The 19,826-nt window shown below is 38.0% G+C and overlaps 1 protein-coding gene across 1 annotated transcript in view; it reads left to right on the forward strand.

The window, feature by feature from the left end:
* CDH12 (cadherin 12) overlaps positions 1–19,826 on the forward strand; it is a 490,487-nt gene that overhangs the window by 383,919 nt on the left and 86,742 nt on the right. Inside the window, exon 5 of the mRNA XM_055554844.1 lies at positions 18,194–18,361. Within this exon, the coding sequence (XP_055410819.1) occupies positions 18,194–18,361 (168 nt within the window). The remainder of the gene's footprint in view (positions 1–18,193; positions 18,362–19,826) is intronic.

Genomic DNA, 19,826 nt, shown 5'->3' on the forward strand with positions numbered 1-19,826 from the left:
TTTTTGTATAGTTCTTCTGTGTATTCTTGCCACCTCTTCTTAATATCTTCTGCTTCTGTTAGGTCCATACCATTTCTATCCTTTATCGAGCCCATCTTTGCATGAAATGTTCCCTTGGTATCTCTAATTTTCTTGAAGAGACCTCTAGTCTTTCCCATTATATTGTATGTTCAAGCTGGTTTTACAAAAGGCACAGGAACTAGAGATCAACTTGCTATAATCTGCTGGATCATAGAGAAAGCAAGAGAGTTCCAGAAAAACATCTATTTCTGCTTATTGACTATTCCAAAGCCTTTGACTGTGTGATTCACAATAAACTGTGGAAAATTCTGAAAAGATGGGAATACCAGACCACCTGACCTGCCTCTTGAGAAACCTGTATGCAGGTCAGGAAGCAAGAGTTAGAACTGGACATGGAACAACAGACTGGTTCCAAATAGGAAAAGGAGTACATCAGGGCTGTACATATTCACCCTGCTTATTTAACTTATATGCAGAGTGCATCATGAGAAATGCTGGGATGGAGGAAGCACAAGCTGGAATCAAGATTGCCAGGAAAAATATCAATAACCTCAGATATGCAGATGACACCACCTTTATGGCAGAAAATGAATAAGAACTAAAGAGCCTCTTGATGAAAGTGAAAGAGGAGAGTGAAAAAGTTGGCTTAAAGCTCAACATTCAGAAAACAAAGATCATGGCATCTAGTCACATCACTTCATGGGAAATAGATGGGGAAACAGTGGAAATAGTGGCTGACTTTTTTTTACTGGGCTCCAAAATCACTGCAGATGGTGATTGCAGCCATGAAATTAAAAGACACTTACTCCTTGGAAGGAGAGTTATGACCAACCTAAACAGCATATTAAAAAGCAGAGACTTTACTTTGTCAACAAATGTCCGTGTAGTCAAGGCTATGTTTTTTCCAGTAGTGACATATGGATGTGAGAGTTGGACTATAAAGAAAGCTGAGTGCAGAAGAATTGATGCTTTTGAACTGTTGTGTTGGAGAACATTTTTGAGCATCCCTTGAACTGCAAGGAGATCCAATGAGTCCATCCTAAGGGAGATGAATCCTGGGTGTTCATTGGTAGGACTGATGTCGAAGCTGAAACTCGAATACTTTGGCCCCATGATGTGAAGCGCTGACTCATTTGAAAAGACCCTGATGGTGGAAAGATTGAGGGCAGGAGGAGAAGGGGACGACAGGATGAGATGGTTGGATGGCATCACTGACTCGATGCACACGAGTTTGAGGCAACTCCCGGAGTTGATGATGGACAGGGAGGCCTGGCGTGCTGCAGTTCATGGGGTCGCAAAGAGTCAGCCACGACTGAGTGTCTGAACTGAACTGAACTGAAGTTACCTGGGAAGCCCTATTCATCTTGGAAAGAAATTTCCACCAGAGAGAAAGGATGTTGTAAGCTCTCCTGAACAAAAGAGGGAGTTGTAAAAGATAAGATCAGAGAGTTAAGTGAGAAAGTGAAGATTATCTGAGATCTTCAGTCTGAGTGACCTGCACTGTCTCTGAGCATCTCCTGTAGGAAGGGTTATACACTTCACACTCCTTCACACTCAGACCTCACGTTCCTGGCAGCTTTTTTTTTTTTTTTTTTTGCCATGATCTTAGGTTTTTTATTTTATTTTAATTAAATTTATTTATTTTAATTGGAGGCTAATTACTTTAGAATTTTTTTATTGATTTTGCCATACATCAATATGAATCCACCATGCGTGTACATGTGTTCCCCATCCTGAACCCCCCTCCCATTTCCCTCCCCATACCATCCCTCTGGGAAATCCCAGTGTACCAGCCCCGAGCATCCTGTATCATGCATCGAACCTAGACCTGTGTTTCCTTTCACGTATGATATTATACATGTTTCAATGACATTCTCCCAAATCAGCTCACTCTCGCCCTCTCCCACAGAGTCCATAAGACTGTTCTATACATCTGTGTCTTTATTGCTGTCTCACATACAGGGTTATCATTACCATCTTTCTAAATTCCATATATATGTGTTAGTAAACTGTATTGGTGTTTTTCTTTCTGGCTTACTTCACTCGTATAATAGGCTCCAGTTTCATCCACCTCATTAGACCTGATTCAAATGTCTTCTTTTTAATGGCTGAGTAATACCAGACCACCTGACTTGCCTCTTGAGAAACCTATATGTAGGTAAGGAACAACAGTTAGAACTGGACATGGAAAAACAGACTGGTTCCAAATAGGAAAAGGAGTATGTCAAGGCTGTATATTGTCACCCTGCTTATTTAACTTATATGCAGAGTACATCATGAGAAACGCTGGGCTGGAAGAAGCACAAGCTGGAATGAAGATTGCCAGGAGAAATATCAATAACCTCAGATATGCAGATGAAACCACCCTTATGGCAGAAAGTGAAGAGGAACTAAAAAGTGTCTTGATAAAAGTGAAAGAAGAGAGTGAAAAAGTTAGCTTAAAGCTCAATATTCAGAAAACTAAGATCATGGCATCCGGTCCCATCACTTCATGGGAAATAGATTGGGAAACAGTGGATACAGTGTCAGACTTTATTTTTGTGGGCTCCAAATTCACTGCAGATAGTGACTGTAGCCATGAAATTAAAAGACACTTATTCCTTGGAAGGAAAGTTATGACCAACCTAGATAGCATATTGAAAATCAGAGATATTATTTTGCCAACAAAGGTCCATCTAGTCAAGGCTATGGTTTTCCCAGTAGTCATATATGGATGTGAGAGTTGGACTGTGAAGAAAGCTGAGTGCCAAAGAATTGATGCTTTTGAACTGTGGTGTTGGAGAACACTCTTGAGAGTTCCTTGGACTGCAATGAGATCCAACCAGTCCATCCTAAAGGAGATCAGTCCTGGGTGTTCTTTGGAAGGAATGATGCTAAAGCTGAAACTCCAGTACTTTGGCCACCTCATGCGAAGAGTTGAGTCACTGGAAAAGACTCTGATGCTGGGAGGGATTGGGGGCAGGAGGAGAAGGGGACGACAGAGGATGAGATGGCTGGGTGGCATCACTGACTCGATGAACATGAGTTTGAGTGAACTCCAGGAGTTGGTGATGGACAGGGAGGCCTGGCATGCTGCAATTCATGGAGTCACAAAGAGTTGGACACGTACGAGCCACTGAACTGAACTGAATACTCCACTGTGTATATGTACCACAGCTTTCTTATCCATTCGTCTGCTGATGGACATCTAGGTTGCTTCCATGTCCTGGCTATTATAAACAGTGCTGCGATGAACATTGGGGTACACATGTCTCTTCAATTCTGATGTCTTTGGTGTGTATGCCTAGCAGTGGGATTGCTGGGATGTATGGCAGTTCTATTTCCAGTTTTTTAAGGAACTCCACACTGTTCTCCATAGTGGCTGTACTAGTTTGCATTCCCACCAACAGTGTAAGAGGGTTCCCTATTCTCCACACCCTCTCCAGCATTTATTGCTTGTAGACTTTTGGACAGCAGCCCTTCTGACTGATGTGAAATGGTACCTCATTGTGGTTACGATTTGCATTTCTCTGATAATGAGTTAATTTGAGCATCTTTTCATGTGTTTGTTAGCCATCCGTATGTCTTCTTTGGAGAAATGTCTACTTAGTTCTTTGGCCCATTTTTTGATTGGGTCATTTATTTTTCTGGAATTGAGCTGCAGGAGTTGCTTGTATATTTTTGAAATTAATTCTTTGTCACTTGCTTCATTTGCTATTATTGTCTCTCATTCTGAAGGCTGTCTTTTCACCTTGCTTATAGTTTTTGTTGTTGTTGTTGTTGTGCAGAAGCTTTTAATTTTAATTAGGTCCCATTGGTTTATTTTTCATTTTATTTCCAATATTCTGGGAGGTGGGTCATAGAGGATCCTGTTGTGATTTATGTCGGAGAGTGTTTTACCTGTTTTCCTCTAGGAGTTTTATAGTTTCTGGTCTTACATTTAGATCTTTAATCCATTTTGAGTTTATTTTTGTGTATGGTGTTAGAAAGTGTTCTAGTTTCATTCTTTTACAAGTGGTTGACCAGTTTTCCCAGCACCACTTGTTAAAGAGATTGTCTTTTCTCCATTATATATTCTTGCCTCCTTTGTCAAAGATAAGGTTTCCATATGTGCGTGGATTTATCTCTGGGCTTTCTATTTTGTTCCATTGATCTATATTTCTGTCTTTGTGCCAGTACCATACAGTCTTGAAGACTGTGGCTTTGTAGTAGAGCCTGAAGTCAGGTAGGTTGATTCTTCCAGTTCCATTCTTCTTTCTCAAGATTGCTTTGGCTATTTGATGTTTTTTGTATTTCCATAAAAAAATTTGAAATTATTTGTTCTAGCTCTGTGAAAAGTACCATTGGTAGCTCGATAGGGATTGCATTGAATCTATAGATTGCTTTGGGTAGTATACTCATTTTCACTATATTGATTCTTCTGATCCATGAACATGGTATATTTCTCCATCTATTAGTTTCCTCTTTGATTTCTTTCACCAGTGTTTTATAGTTTTCTATATGTAGGTCTTTTGTTTCTTTAGGTAGATATATTCCTAAGTATTTTATTCTTTTCATTGCAATGGTGAATGGAATTGCATCCTTAATTTCTCTTTCAATTTTCTTATTATTAATGTATAGTAATGCAAGGGATTTCTGTTTGTTGATTTTATATCCTGCAACTTTACTATATTCACTGATTAGCTCTAGTAATTTTCTGATGGAGTCTTTAGGGTTTTCTATATAGAGGATCATGTCCTCTGCAAACAGTGAAAGTTTTACTTCTTTTACAATCTGGATTCCTTTTATTTCTTTTTATGCTCTGTTTGCTGTGGCCAAAACTTCCAAAACTATGTTGAATAGTAGTGGTGAGAGTGGGCAGCCTTGTCTTGTTCCTGACTTTAGGGAAAATGCTTTCAATTTTTCACCACTGAGGATAATGTTTGCTGTGGGTTTGTCATATATAGCTTTTATTATGTTGAGGTATGTTCCTTCTATTCCTGCTTTCTGGAGAATTTTTATCATAAATGGATATTGAATTTTGTTAAAGGCTTTCTCTGCATCTATTGAGATATTCATATGGTTTTTATTTTTCAATTTGTTAATGTGGTGTATTACATTGGTTGATTTGTGGATATTGAAGAATCCTTGCATCCCTGGGATAAAGCCCACTTGGTCATGGTGTATGATCTTTTTAATGTGTTGTTGGAGTCTGATTGCTAGTATTTTGTTAAGGATTTTTGCATCTATGTTCATTAGTGATATTGGCCTGTAGTTTTCTTTTTTTGTGGGATCTTTATCAGGTTTTGGTATTAGGGTGATGGTGGCCTCATAGAATGAGTTTGGAAGTTTACCTTCCTCTGAAATTTCCTGGAAGAGTTTGGGTAGGATAGGTGTTAGCTCTTCTCTAAATTTTTTGTAGAATTCAGCTGTGAAGCCGTCTGGACCTGGGGTTTTATTTGCTGGAATATTTCTGATTACAGTTTCAATTTCCGTGCTTTTGATGGGTCTGTTAAGATTTTCTATTTCTTCCTGGTTTGGTTTTGGAAAGTTGTACTTTTGTAAGAATTTGCCCACTTCTTCCACATTGTCCATTTTATTGGCATATAATTGCTGATAGTAGTCTCTTACGATCCTTTGTATTTCTGTGTTGTCTTTTGTGATCTCTCCATTTTCATTTCTAATTTTATTGATTTGATTTTTCTCCCTTTGTTTCTTAATGAGTCTGGCTAATGGTTTGTCGATTTTATTGATCCTCTCAAAGAACCAGCTTTTGCCTTCATTGATTTTTGCTATGGTCTCTTTTGTTTCTTTTGCATTTATTTCTGCCCTAATTTTTAAGATTTCTTTCCTTCTACTAACCCTGGGGTTCTTCATTTCTTCCTTTTCTAGTTGCTCTAGGTGTCAAGTTAGGTTATTTATTTGACTTTTTTCTTGTTTCTTGAGCTATGCCTGTATTGCTATAAACCTTCTCCTTAGCACTGCTTTTACAATGTCCCACAGGTTTTGGGTTGTTGTGTTTTCATTTCATTTTTTTCTATGCATATTTTAATTTTTTTTATTTCTTCTGTGATTTGTTGGTTATTCAGCAGCGTGATGTTCAGCCTCCATATGTTGGAATTTTTAATAGTTTTTCTCCTTTAATTGAGATCTAATCTTACTGCATTGTGGTCAGAAAAGATGCTTGGAATTATTTCAATTTTTTTGAATTTACCAAGGCTAGATTTATGTCCCTGGATGTGATCCATCCTGGAGAAGGTTCCGTGTGCTCTTGACAAAAAGGTGAAATTCATTGTTTTGGGGTGAAATGTCCTATAGATATGAATTAGTTCTAACTGGTCTATTATAGCATTTAAAGTTTGTGTTTCCTAGTTAATTTTCTGTTTAGTTGATCTATCCATAGGTGTGAGTGGGGTATTAAAGTCACCCACTATTATTGTGTTATTGTTAATTTCCTCTTTCATACTTGTTAGCATTTGTCTTACATATTACAGTGCTCCTATGTCACGTGCATATATATTTAATTGTTTTATCTTCTTCTTGGATTGATCCTTTGATCATTATGTAGTATCCTTCTTTGTCTCTTTTCACAGGCTTTGTTTTAAAGTCTATTTTATCTGATATGAGTATTGCTACTCCTGCTTTCTTTTGGTCTGTATTTGCATGGAATGTCTTTTTCCAGCCCTTCATTTTCAGTCTATGTGTGTCCCTTGTTTTGAGGTGAGTCTCTTGTAGACAACATATATAGGGGTCTTGTTTTTGTATCCATTCATACAGTCTTTGTCTTTTGGTTGGGGCATTCAACCCATTTACATTTAAGGTAATTATTGATAAGTATGATCCTGTTGCCATTTACTTTATTGTTTTGGGTTCGAATTTATACACCCTTTTTGTGTTTCTTGTCTAGAGAAGATCCTTTAGCATCTGTTGGAGAGTTGGTTTGGTGGTGCTGAATTCTCTCAGCTTTTGCTTGTCTGAAAAGCTTTTGATTTCTCCTTCATATTTGAATGAGATCCTTGCTGGGTACAGTAATCTGGGCTGTAGGTTATTTTCTTTCATCACTTGAAGTATGTCTTGCCATTCCCTTCTGGCCTGAAGAGTTTCTATTCAAAGATCAGCTGTTATCCTTATGGGAATCCCCTTGGGTGTTATTTGTTGTTTTTCCCTTGCTGCTTTTAATATTTGTTCTTTGTGTTTGATCTTTGTTAATTTGATTAATATGTGTCTTGGGATATTTCACCTTGTGTTTATCCTATTTGGGACTCTCTGGATTTCTTGGACTTGGGTGATAATTTCCTTCCCCATTTTAGGGAAGTTTTCAACTATTATCTCAAGTATTTTCTCATGGTCTTTCTTTTTGTCTTCTTCTCCTGGGACTCCTTTGATTCGAATGTTGGGGTGTTTAACATTGTCCCAGAGGTCTCTAAGATTGTCTTCATTTCTTTTAATTCGTTTTTCTTTTTTCCTCTCTGATTCATTTGTTTCTACCATTACATCTTCTACCTCACTAATCCTATCTTCTGCCTCTGTTATTCTAGTATTTTTTTCCCTCCAGAGTGTTTTTGATATCATTTATTGCATTATTCATTATATATTGAGTCTTTTTTATTTCTTCTAGGTCCTTATTAAACCTTTCTCAGATCTTCTCAATCCTTGTCTCCAGGCTATTTATCTGTGATTCCATTTTGTTTTCAAGATTTTGGATCATTTTCACTATCATTATTTGGAATTCTTTATCAGGTAGATTCCCTATCTCTTCCTCTTTTGTTTGGTTTGGTGGGGATTTATCCTGTTCCTTTACCTGCTGGGTATTCCTCTGTCTCTTCATCTTGTTTCTATTTCTGTGTTTGGGGTGTCCTTTCTGTATTCTGGCAATTTGTGGAGTTCTCTTTATTGTGGAGTTTCCTCGCTGTGGGTGGGGTTGTATGGGTGGCTAATCAAGGTTTCCTGGTTAGGGAAGCTTGTGTCCGTGTTCTGGTGGGTGGGGCTAGACTTCTTCTCTCTGGAGTGCGATGAAGTGTCCAGTAATGAGTTATGAGGTGTCAGTGGGTTTGGAATGACTTTGGGCAGCCTGTATATTGAAGCTCAGGGCTGTGTTCCTGTGTTGCTGGAGAATTTGTGTGGTATGTCTTGCTCTGGAACTTGTTGGCTCTTGGGTGGTGCTTGGTTTCAGTGTAGGTATGGAGGCATTTGATGAGCTCCTGTCGATTAATGTTCCCTGGAGTCAGGAGTTCTCTGGTGTTCTCAGGATTTGGACTTAAGTCTCCTGCTTCTGGTATTCAGTCTTATTTTTACAGTAGCCTAAGACTTTTCCATCTATACAGCACCTTTGATAAAACATCTAGGTTAAAGATGAAAAGTTTCTCCACAGTGAGGGACATCCAGAGAGGTTCACAGAGTCACATGGAGAAGAGAAGAAGAAGGAGGGAGATAGAGGTGACTAGGATGAGACGAGGTGGAATCAAAAGAGGAGAGAGCGAGCTAGCCAGTGATCACTTCCTTATGTGTGTTCCACAGTCTGGACTGCTCAGAGATGTTTATGGAGTTATATAGAGAAGAGAATAGGGATGAAGGAGACAGAGGTGGCCAGGAGGATAAAGAGGGGAATCAAAAGGAGAGACAGATCCAGCCAGTAATCAGTTCTGTAAGTGTTCTCCACTGTCCGGAACACACAAAGAGATTTACAGAGAAGAAGATATGGGTAGAGAAGAGAAGGGGGAGGGAGGAGATAGGGGTGACCTGGTGGAGAAAAAGGAGAGTCCAAAGGCGGGGGGGGGGGGGGGGGGAGCAGTCAAGCCAGTAATCTCACTCCCAAGTAAAAATGGGTACTGAAGATTGGGTTCTTAAAGGTACAAAATTGATACTAAATACCAAAAAGCAAAGATTAAAAATCTAGAGGTTAGATTTCAAAAATACATTATTAAAGAAAAAGAGAAAATAAAAAAATTATTATATATATATATATATATGAAGTTTGCTTTAAAAAATAGGATCTCTTTTTTTTTTTTTGCAAAGTAATAGTAAGTTATAAAAATGAAAATTAAAGGAGTAATAGAGGACTTAAGAATAAAAAAAACATTTAATTTAAAGAATGATAGTAAAAATAGTAAAAATATATCTAGTACTTTCTTTGGTGTTGTTGTGGGCAGTGTGGGATCAGTTCATTTTTGGATAGTTCCTTGATCCGGCTTATATTTCTCAAGATCTATAGGCCCCTTCCTATGTAGTCAGTACTATCTACAGGGTTTTAATCTATTGCACCTGTCACTTCCAAGGAGGGTCCCTCTGTTTTAGCTTCTTCTGTTTGCTGGTCTCTTCAGTGTCTAATTTCCTCCCTGGCACAAGGGGGCAGTGATGGACACATTTTTAGGCTCACTTGTTCAGTCGTGCTTTGGGGAGGGAGGGACGCTGCAAACAAATAACACTGGCGTGTGCTCACAGTGTCTCAGCCACACTGGGTTTGCCCCTGCTCACGGCGTGTGTGCTTTCCCTGTCTACACTGCTTAGGCTCTAGGTTGCTCTGCCGGGAACTGTCTGAGGCAGGGCCTGGGTTGTATGCACTTCACAGGTCTAAGCCTCTCTGGTTCAGATATTCAGGTAGTCCTCAGAGGCACAGACTCGGTTGGCCCTGCGTTTTGTGCCCTTCCCAAGTCCGAGCAGCTCAGGTGACCGGGTGTTTGGCGAGCGTGGTTGCTGCAACTTATCGCTTCCCCCATCCCTGCCACTCGGTTTTCTTAGAGTACAACTGGCACAGCTTCTCAGGCAGATGTTGACCATCCAGAATCCCAAGAAGTCTTGGTTAGCAACGAAGCCTGCTTGCAGTTTGGTAGATGATGCCTCTCTGGGGCCATGATTGCCCCCTTCTGGCTCTGGCTGCCTTTGCCTGCCTGTCACTGGAGGGGGATGGGTGGTCTGCAGCCAGCTAGCTCTCCTCAGTCCTTTGTTCTGTGAGCTGGCCTGATGGTGTCTTAGGTTAGGGCTTTTCACGTAGCTCTAGTCAGTCCTTTGTACTGTGAGTGGGCCTGGCTGTGTCTTAGGTTAGGGCTTTTTGCGTGGTAGTTATCCAACAGTCTGGTTTGCTATACCAAGTTAGTTACCTCAGATTGCCCTGGGGGCATTGAGGCCCGGTCCTTACTCTAAGTAAGCAATGCAGCCCTTGCCTCCCTGCCCAGCCCAGACTTGCTAGTGCCGAATGCAGGCATCTGCACTGCTTCTCGGCTGGGGGAGTTACTGTTGGGCACGTAATCTGTGGGTTTTAATTATTTATTTATTTTTCCTCCTGGTTATGTTGCCCTCTGTGGTTCCAAGGCTCGCCACAGACTGGGCAGTGAGAGCGTTTCCTGGTGTTTGGAAACTTCTCTCTTTTTTAAGACTCCCTTCCCGGGACGGAGCTCTGTCCCTACCTCTTTTGTCTCTCTTTTTATCTTTTATATTTTTTCCTACTTCCTTTTGAAGACAATGGGCCGCTTTTCTGGGTGACTGATGTCCTCTGCCGACATTCAGAAGTTGTTTTGTGGAATTTTCTCAGCGTTCAAATGTTCTTTTGATGAATTTATGGGGGAGAAAGTGGTCTCCCCATCCTATTCCTCTGCCATCTGAGGACCGCCTCCTGGCTGCACTTTTAAGAACAGAGTTGTGATCCAGGTCTCCTCTGGACTCTAATCCCCAGAGAATGGAGAATGCAGCCTTTCATCTATAGTTCATTCTGTCTTTTTTTATCTATCTATATCTATTTATCCATCCATCAATCCACATAATCTATCTGAGAACTCCAGGAGTTGGTGATGGACAGGGAGGCCTGGCATGCTGCAGTTCATGGGGTCACAAAGAGTAGGACATGAATGAGCAACTGAAATGAATTGAAATGAACTGAATTAGCATATAATGTTGTGTAAATATTAGGTGTACAATGCATTGATTTGATACATTTGTATATTGGAAAATGATCACCACTATTGTGTTAGCCAAACCTCTATCATGTCACACAATTACCATTTTCTTTATGTGATGATAATTTGTAAGAGCTATCTTAGCAAGTTTTCAGTATATGATGTAGTAACATTACCTGAAAGCACCATGATATATATTATATTCCTAGAACTTATCCTTTTTATAACTGTAAGCTTGTGCCATTTGACCAGAATCTCCCAATTTCCTTCACCTCACAGCCAGCTCTTGGTAACCACTGTCCTACTCTGTTTCTGTAAGTTTAGCTTTTTAGAGCCTAGGTATAAATTATATTGTAGCATATTTATCTTTCTCTGCCTGACTAATTTCACATAACATAATGTAAGTTTCTCCTATGTTATTGCAAATGGCAGGATTTTCTTTTTCATTCTCCTGACTGAATTATTGAATTATATTCCATTTTATCACATCTTCTTTATTCCGTGATCTGTTGATGGACACTTCTGTTGTTTTCATATCTTGGCTATTATGGATAATACTGCAATGGACATGGGGTGAGAAACTTTATTTTCACTTCCTCTTAATATATACTTAGATGTGAAGAATTGTTGAACATATAGAAGCTCTATTTAAAAAAAAATTTTTTTTTGAGGAAACTCCATATTAGTTCCTAGTGTTGTTCTTGTTCCTTAGTTGCTAAGTCGTGTCTGACTCTGTGACCCTATGGACTGTTCAGTTCAGTTCAGTCGCTCAGTCGTGTCCGACTCTTTGTGACCCCATGAATCGCAGCATGCCAGGCCTGCCTGTCCATCACCAAATCCTGGAGTTCACTGAGACTCATGTCCATTGAGTCAGTGATGCCATCCAGCCATCTTATCCTCTGCCGTCCCCTTCTCCTCCTGCCCCCAATTCCTCCCAGCATCAGAGTCTTTTCCAGTGAGTCAACTCTTCACATGAGATGGCCAAAGTACTGGAGCTTCAGCTTTAGCATCATTCCTTCCAAAGAAATCCCAGGGATGATCTCCTTCAGAATGGACTGGTTGGATCTCCTTGCAGTCCAAGGGACTCTCAAGAGTCTTCTCCAATACCACACTTCAAAAGCATCAATTCTTCGGTGCTCAGCCTTCTTCACAGTCCAACTCTCACATCCATACATGACCACAGGAAAAACCATAGCCTTGACTAGACGGACCTTTGTTGGCAAAGTAATGTCTCTGCTTTTGAATATCCTATCTAGTTTGGTCATAACTTCCCTTCCAAGGAGTAAGCATCTTTTAATTTCATGGCTGCAGTCACCATCTTCAGTGATTTTGGAGCCCCCAAAAATAAAGTCTGACACTGTTTCCACTGTTTCCCCATCTATTTCCCATGAAGTGATAGGACTGGATGTCATGATCTTCATTTTCTGAATTTGAGATTTAAGCCTACTTTTTCACTTTCCACTTTCACTTTCATCAAGAGGCTTTTTAGTTCCTCTGTCTTCCAGAAATTGCTCATAATCATGTCCATTGAGCAGGTGATTCCATCTAACTATCTCATCTTCTGTCACCCCCTTCTCCTTTTGCCCTTAACCTTCCACAGCATCAGGGTCTTTTCCAATAAGTTGGCTCTTCACATCAGGTGGCTAAGTATTAGAGCTTCAGCTTTAGCATCAATCCTTCCAGTGAATATTCAGGATTGATTTCCTTTAGGACTGACTGGGTTGAGCGTCATACTGTCCAAGGGACTCTCAAGAGTCTTCTCTAACACCACAGTTCAAAAGCATCAAGTCTTCGGTGCTCAGGCTTCTTTATGGTCCAACTCTCACATCCGTGCATGACTACTGGAAAAACCATAGCTTTAACTAGATGGACCTTTGTGGGCAAACTGATGTCTCTGCTTTCTAATACACTGTCTAGGTTTGTGATAGCTTTTCTTCCAAGGAGCAAGTGTTTTTTAATTTTGTGACTGCAGTCACTATCCACAGTCATTTTGAAGCCCAATAAAATAAAATATGTCACTGTTTCCACTTTTCCCCCATCTATATGCAACAAAGTGATGGAACTGGATGCTACATCCCTATCAACAGTGCACAGGGTCCTCTTTACTCAACATTCTTGCCAATACTTGTTATTTCTTCTTCTTGACTTATTGTTAACAGCCATTCTAAAATCTTAAGGTTATGTCTCATTGTGGCTTTGATAATTGTACATTTCCCTGATGAATATTGATGTCAAGCACCTTTTCATGTAACTATTGGACACTTGTATTACTTCTATGGAAAAATTTCTATTCAGTTTCTTTGTGCATTTTTTAAACTAGATTTTTGGTTTGTTTGTTAATGAGTTGCATAAGTTCTTTTCTATTATGGGTATTAAGTCCTTATCAGATATATGGTTTACAGGCAGCTTTTCCCATTCCATAGACTGTCTTTTCATTTTTGTTGATTACTCCTTTTGCTATGCAGAAGCTTTTTAGTTTGATGTAGTCCTACTTGTTGATTTTCAAGATGCTTTCCTAGAGGGTTTATTTATCTTTGAAAACTATTATCTCATTTCTCTCCCTATCTGTGGTCTTATTTTATACCATCTCTCTCAACAGTGGTATGCTGCAGCCACATTGTTCTCCAAGTGCTTTTCTTGTAAGCTTTGAGGAAGTAATGCTCTCCTTTTCATCACTAGGATACTCCTTCCTGTGTTCTTTCTAAGTCTACCTCTTCCATTTCTCTAGAATTGCAGCTCTAAACTCTCCTCACAGAGGACATTTTTGATACTACCTTCAAAAGCACTTGCGTTCACTTTCCTCATAACACCAATCACCATCTGAAATTAGCTTAATCATTTAATAGCTTCTTTATGGGCTCTGCACCACTCCACAGGAACACATACCCATTAAATGTACACTTCATGAAGGGACCTTGTAAGAGACTCTATCAATTATTTTCCCAGATGAAAAAAGATGATACCCAGTTGGGCAATTTGAAATTAGTTTAATAAAAGGACTTTTTATGGGACGTGTGAGCAGATTGTAAGGAAACCATAAAGGATAAGGCAGAATCTGGAGAAGGAATAAGAAGGGGCTTCAGTTTCCACACTGGAGTAGAGAAATGAGGGGATGGGGATAGAGACAGGCAGACCATGGCAGGAGAGAGTGTGGAATGTGGGGAATTTATAGAAAGAATAGCCCAAATTCATCATCTGTCTACTAACCAATCATGCATGTTGGCTAAGGCAACCAGAAGCCAGAGAGGAGAAAGAAGTCTAGAAAAGTATATACATTTGGACTGGAGAAGCAGATGGAAACATGTTTGCCACTGTACCCTTAAATCTAGTAACAGTGCTTGAATGAAATGTATATTTTAGTAAAGGTGTTTACTAACTCTATGGCCCCATGTTTAAATCCTACAGTTCAACAGCCACTTCAAGAAATAACTCAGATCAAACCAAATACTCGATTATCACATGTAATATTTTATGATTTTTTCAAATATAGTAGTACATTATTTTCACCTCAAAAAGTTGACATCAGAGTCAGTCAGTCAGTTCAGCTGCTCAATCATGCCCAACTCTTTGCGACCCCATGAACTGCAGCATGCCAGGCTTCCCTGTCCATCACAAACTCCCAGAGCTTGTTCAAACTCATGTCCATCATGTCAGTGATGACATCCAACCCTCTTATCCTCTGTTCTCTCCTTCTTCTCTTGCCTTCAGTCTTTCCCAGCATCAGGGTCTTTTCAAATGAGTCAGTTCTTTGCATCAGGTGGCCAAAGTATTGGAGTTTCAGCTTCAGCATCAGTCCTTCCAATGAATATTCAGGACTGATTTCCTTGAGGATTTGGTTTGATCTCCTTGCAGTCCAAGGGACTCTCAAGAGTCTTCTCCAACAGCACAATTCAAAAGCATCAATTTTGATAACATTAGAGTTATCAAACCCAATTTTATCTAACCCAATTTTATGAAGTACACCCAGATTCACCAAAATTGAGAGGCTTGAATACAGCAGGAAGGTGATTGTAAAGGAAGAATATATCCCCTGATAGGCTAATATTATTTAATATATAAATTTAAGGGTATAACACTCTCAATCATGTATTTCCATTTATATTGGCAGAAATAAATCTATTTTTCTCATTCTTGCTATTACCCTAATTATCGTGATTGTATATGTTGGAAAGTTCATCAGGTACAAGACACTCATACTAGGATTCAATGTACATGTGCCTAAAAAGTAGGGATTGATTATAAATTAATGAATTTATTTATTATTTAAATTAATTTTTTATTTTTGAATTAATTACAATATGTGGTATCATTACTGTGGAGTTTATATGGAGTATTTATTGTTGTTTTTGCTTAATCACTAAGTCATGTCCCACTCTTTGCAACCCCATGGACTGTAGCCTGCCAGGCTTCTCTGTCCATGGGTATCTCTAGGCAAGAATACTGAAGTGGGTTGCCATTTCTTTCTCCTGGGAATCTTCCTAACCCAGGGATCAAATCTGTGTCTCCTGCATTGGCAGTTGGATTCTTCACCACTGAGCCACCAGGGAAGGGAAGTCCATTGTGATACTGGAAATTGTCATACTAGAAATGACGTGAGAAAAATAAAAAAAAAATACATATGTTCTTACTGGAAATGAATTGAGTAAACACAAATCTTATCAACAAGAGGAAACTATAGCATGAATGTGAATTAAAGTCAGGCAGTTATTTAGAAAATATAAATATTGTAAGGCAGACAGGAGTCATATAGCTTAAGGCTTGCAGGACCAAGCCAAGATGTAGAGATGAAGGATCTTAGTTAAGACCATTGGAAATGAAACATCAGAAATCCAAGCTGAAGAAAGGACAAACAGATTGAAATAATAGTAAGTGAATAGCAGAGCATAAATGAAACAGCAGGAGCAAAAATGGAATTTGCTTTTTTTTGCAACTTTTTCCTGCCAAGGGCTAGAAGAACACTCAGATTGTAGTTAAATCTAAATTAGCAAAAAAACAGCATTAGATAAGTACAGAAGAACTAGGGATATGTATTCACTTTATGATTTGGATTCTATATTTTGTGTTGACAAATTTATTATTCATATAAGCTTTATTATTTAAGAACTAGCAATACTAAACACACATGCATTTAAGACAAATTATCTGCAATCCCCCCTTAAAATTATTGGGTATATATTAGCATTTGTTATAAAATTCATTTAATAAATCCAGAAGGTTTTAGTTTTCTCACTATGAAAACATATAAACAGAGTTCTACACTTGGACATAAGGGCAGAAAATGAGTAGGCTATATAAATATCCATATATATCAAATGATTCATGATTATAAATTATTTATAGATTCTTTCCTTTATTCAGCTAGTCATTCCACTAGTCAGATGGTCAACACAATACTATTGAGTTTTTCTCTGCATGATAAGCACTCCATTAGAGGCTGGAGTAACTTGGTGATAAAAGAAACAAAACTCCCTACAATGGCAAAGCTTAATGAAATCTAAGTTAAAAAAAAAAAATCTGTGACTAAAATTAATGTCAGGAATCCTGAGAAACAAAAGAAAATATACAAATAAAATATTTCAAGTGTTTAAAAAAGTTAATATATGTATCCTAAAAAATAAGAATGAAGAAGAATATGGCATTTTTTAGAAATCTGCTCACTGTAACCACTTAGGAAATGGCAATAAGCTCCAGTATCCTTGCCTAGAGAATCCCATGGACAGAGGAGTCTGGCAAGCTATAGTCCATGGGGTTGCAAAGAATTGGACACGACTTAGTGACTGAGCATGTACGTATAAAATATATATTTTTAACAATTTATTTTTTAAAGGTAAGATGATTCTGTGTAAATTATGTCTAACTGGGGTTGACTTAGTGAGGTCCTTAATCACATTCCACAATGCTGCACAAATGTCAGTAAATGGCTATTACCACAATCATTGAATTATATCCAAACTATTGGACATTGTGGGTGTTTCACTTTTAAAACTATACATAATTTAATGGTGGGGGAGGGGAACAAAGTGAATGTAACCACTGATACATAATTAAATTCCAAAATATGCAAGCAGCTTATGCAACGCAATACCAGAAAAACATACAACCCAATAAAAAAATGGGTCAAAGAACTAAACAGACATTTCTCCAAAGAAGACATATAGGTGACTAATAAACACATGAAAATACACTCAACATCATTCATTAGTAGAGAATACAAATCAAAACCATAATGAGGTATCATCTCATGCTGGTCAGAATGGCCACCATCAAAAAGTCTACAAGCAATAAATGCTGGAGAGGGTGTGGAGAAAAGGGAACCCTCTTACACTGCTGGTGGGAATGCAAACTGGTACAGTGGAGAACAGTGTGGAGATTCCTTAAAAAAACTAGAAATAGAACTGCCGTATGGCTCAGCAATCCCACTGATGGGCATACACACTGAGGAAACCAGAATTGAGAGACACATGTACTCCAGTGTTCATTGCAGCACTGTTTACAATAGCCAGGACATGGAAGCAACATAGATGCCCATCAGCAGATGAGCGGATAAGGAAGTTGTGGTACATATATACAATGGAATATTTCTCAGCTATAAAAATGAATGCGTTTGAGTCAATTCTAATGATGTGGATGAAACTGGAGTCTATTATACAGAGTGAAGTAAGTCAGAAAGGGAAACACCAATTCAGTATATTAATGCATATATTTGGAACTTAGAAAGATCATAGCGATGATCCTATATGCAGAACAGCAAAAGAGACACAGATGTAAACAGCAGGCTTTTGGATTATGTGGGCAAAGGTGAAGGTGGGATGATTTCAGAGAATATCATTGAAACATGCATATTACCATATGTAAAATAGATGACCAGTGCAAGTTCAGTGAATGAAACAGGGCACTCAAAGCTGGTGCTCTGGGACAGCCCAGAGGGATGTGGTAAGAAGGGAAGTGGGAGGGGGATTCGGGATGGGGGGACACACGCACTTGTGGCTGATCCATGTCAATGTATGGCAAAAACCACTACAATATTGTAAAGTAATTAGCCTCCAATTAAACTAAATTAATTTCATTTTTTTAAAATTTTATTTTATTTTTAAATTTTACATAATTGTAATAGTTTTGCCAAATATCAAAATGAATCCACCACAGGTATACATGTGTTCCCCATCCTGAACCCTCCTCCCTCCTCCCTCCCCATACTAATTTTAAAAACACATAAATTTTGTTAGCATGTCTTTGCTAAAGAATTTGTATAGAATCATTTTCTTGTGGACTATTTTGGAAAACTGCACATTTGTGATATTTGTTTTCTATTTTTTCCCCTTAAGGTGTTATTAGAACAGCTTTGCCAAACATGGACAGGGAAGTCAAAGAACAATACCAAGTCCTCATCCAAGCCAAGGATATGGGTGGACAACTGGGAGGGTTAGCTGGAACAACAATAGTCAACATCACCCTCACGGATGTCAATGACAATCCACCTCGATTCCCCAAAAGTATGTTCTTTCCTGTTAAGTCTAAATCAGTACAGCTTTTTAAAAAATGTCTTACATTTCATTGAATTTTACAGGACTTGTAATGATTTTCCAGACACTTTTGTTCTTTAGGAAGCAGAAGCTAAAAATTAAATATCCTCAGAATTACATTTTTCCATTAGAGTCATACATAGTGTGATTTTAATATAAAATAACATAAATGAGTCAATAATTATACAACTTATGTTATCAATTCATTTGAAAATAAAATATTCATAGTAGGTTGGGATCTCGTCTGATTTCTTACTAATTGAAAAAGTAATACAAATATGAAAATTGCTGTATAATTTGATTTATGATGCACATCCCACTGTACTATTTCTTATATCATATAACTAACATAAAATTTTCTGTCTTCACTTTATCAATTATATATGTTAAATTGTTTCTGTATAATTCCCTAGAGATATCATATGATATAGTGATGCTATTTCATTACTTTGGTTGTATTTTATTTGAGTTTGCAGTAGGTGAAAATTGCTACAGTTTCTATGATAATAGAATAATTCACACTTATCTCTTCTCTGTAATTCTATGTTTCTTGTTGAAAATGAATACCTCTCACTTGTGTTATATCTAGTTTTCCTTTGCAGTATTACATTTAACACCAATAAGTACCTGTTTGATTTTTGGTACTTTTCTAGGATTGTAGTTCAGTGTTCCTAGAACTTAGAATATAGAAAGTGAATATTTCTATCATTGTTTCTATAAGGAATGTGATAAAGTCACTGTTTTGCATGAACAGTTTTATAAAACAAAGCAAAATGATTTTCCTCATCTAATTCCAAGTGAGTTTATCTACCAAAGTATATAACACTGAGGACATTTAGCTAAATGGATATTTTATTCCTTTAGCTGTATGGTTTTACATACTTTAATACTTAGTCATTTTTTTCTTAAAACTACCAACATATTTTTTGTGAAAATATGTTTAGTTAGTGATCAGAAAGTCAGTGTACTGAACAAATGTTATAAGACTGGCAATTAGAAATCACCCTACTTTAGCAAATAGGATGTGTATGACAAATAGCTAGCAAATAATATGTTATGACTAATAACAGAGCCCTAAAGCATCCCTTTCTCTTCTATTAAGGGAAACAGAAAAAGTATAAATAAATATGTAAATGGAAAAAATAAAGTATTTGATTCTCTATCATATGGCATTAACAAAGAACATATTCCCACCTGAAAAATATGGATTTTTAACATTTTTACTATGTATTTGTGGTAATTTCTAATAGCTAATTGAGGAGACTAATTTGAAAGATTAGTATACTTTTACATAAAAGGTGGTATTGTGATTTAAAATCCTGTTTTGGATTTTATGCATATAAAATAGGTTCAGTCTAGTGTACAGGAGACAACAGAGATGATCTTAGGTGGTGTCAATACTCTTATTCACAAGGATGATGGTAAAGTTTTTCAG

This window comes from Bubalus kerabau, chromosome 18, assembly GCF_029407905.1.
Source record: "Bubalus kerabau isolate K-KA32 ecotype Philippines breed swamp buffalo chromosome 18, PCC_UOA_SB_1v2, whole genome shotgun sequence".
In the NCBI taxonomy this organism is placed as follows: domain Eukaryota; kingdom Metazoa; phylum Chordata; class Mammalia; order Artiodactyla; family Bovidae; genus Bubalus; species Bubalus kerabau.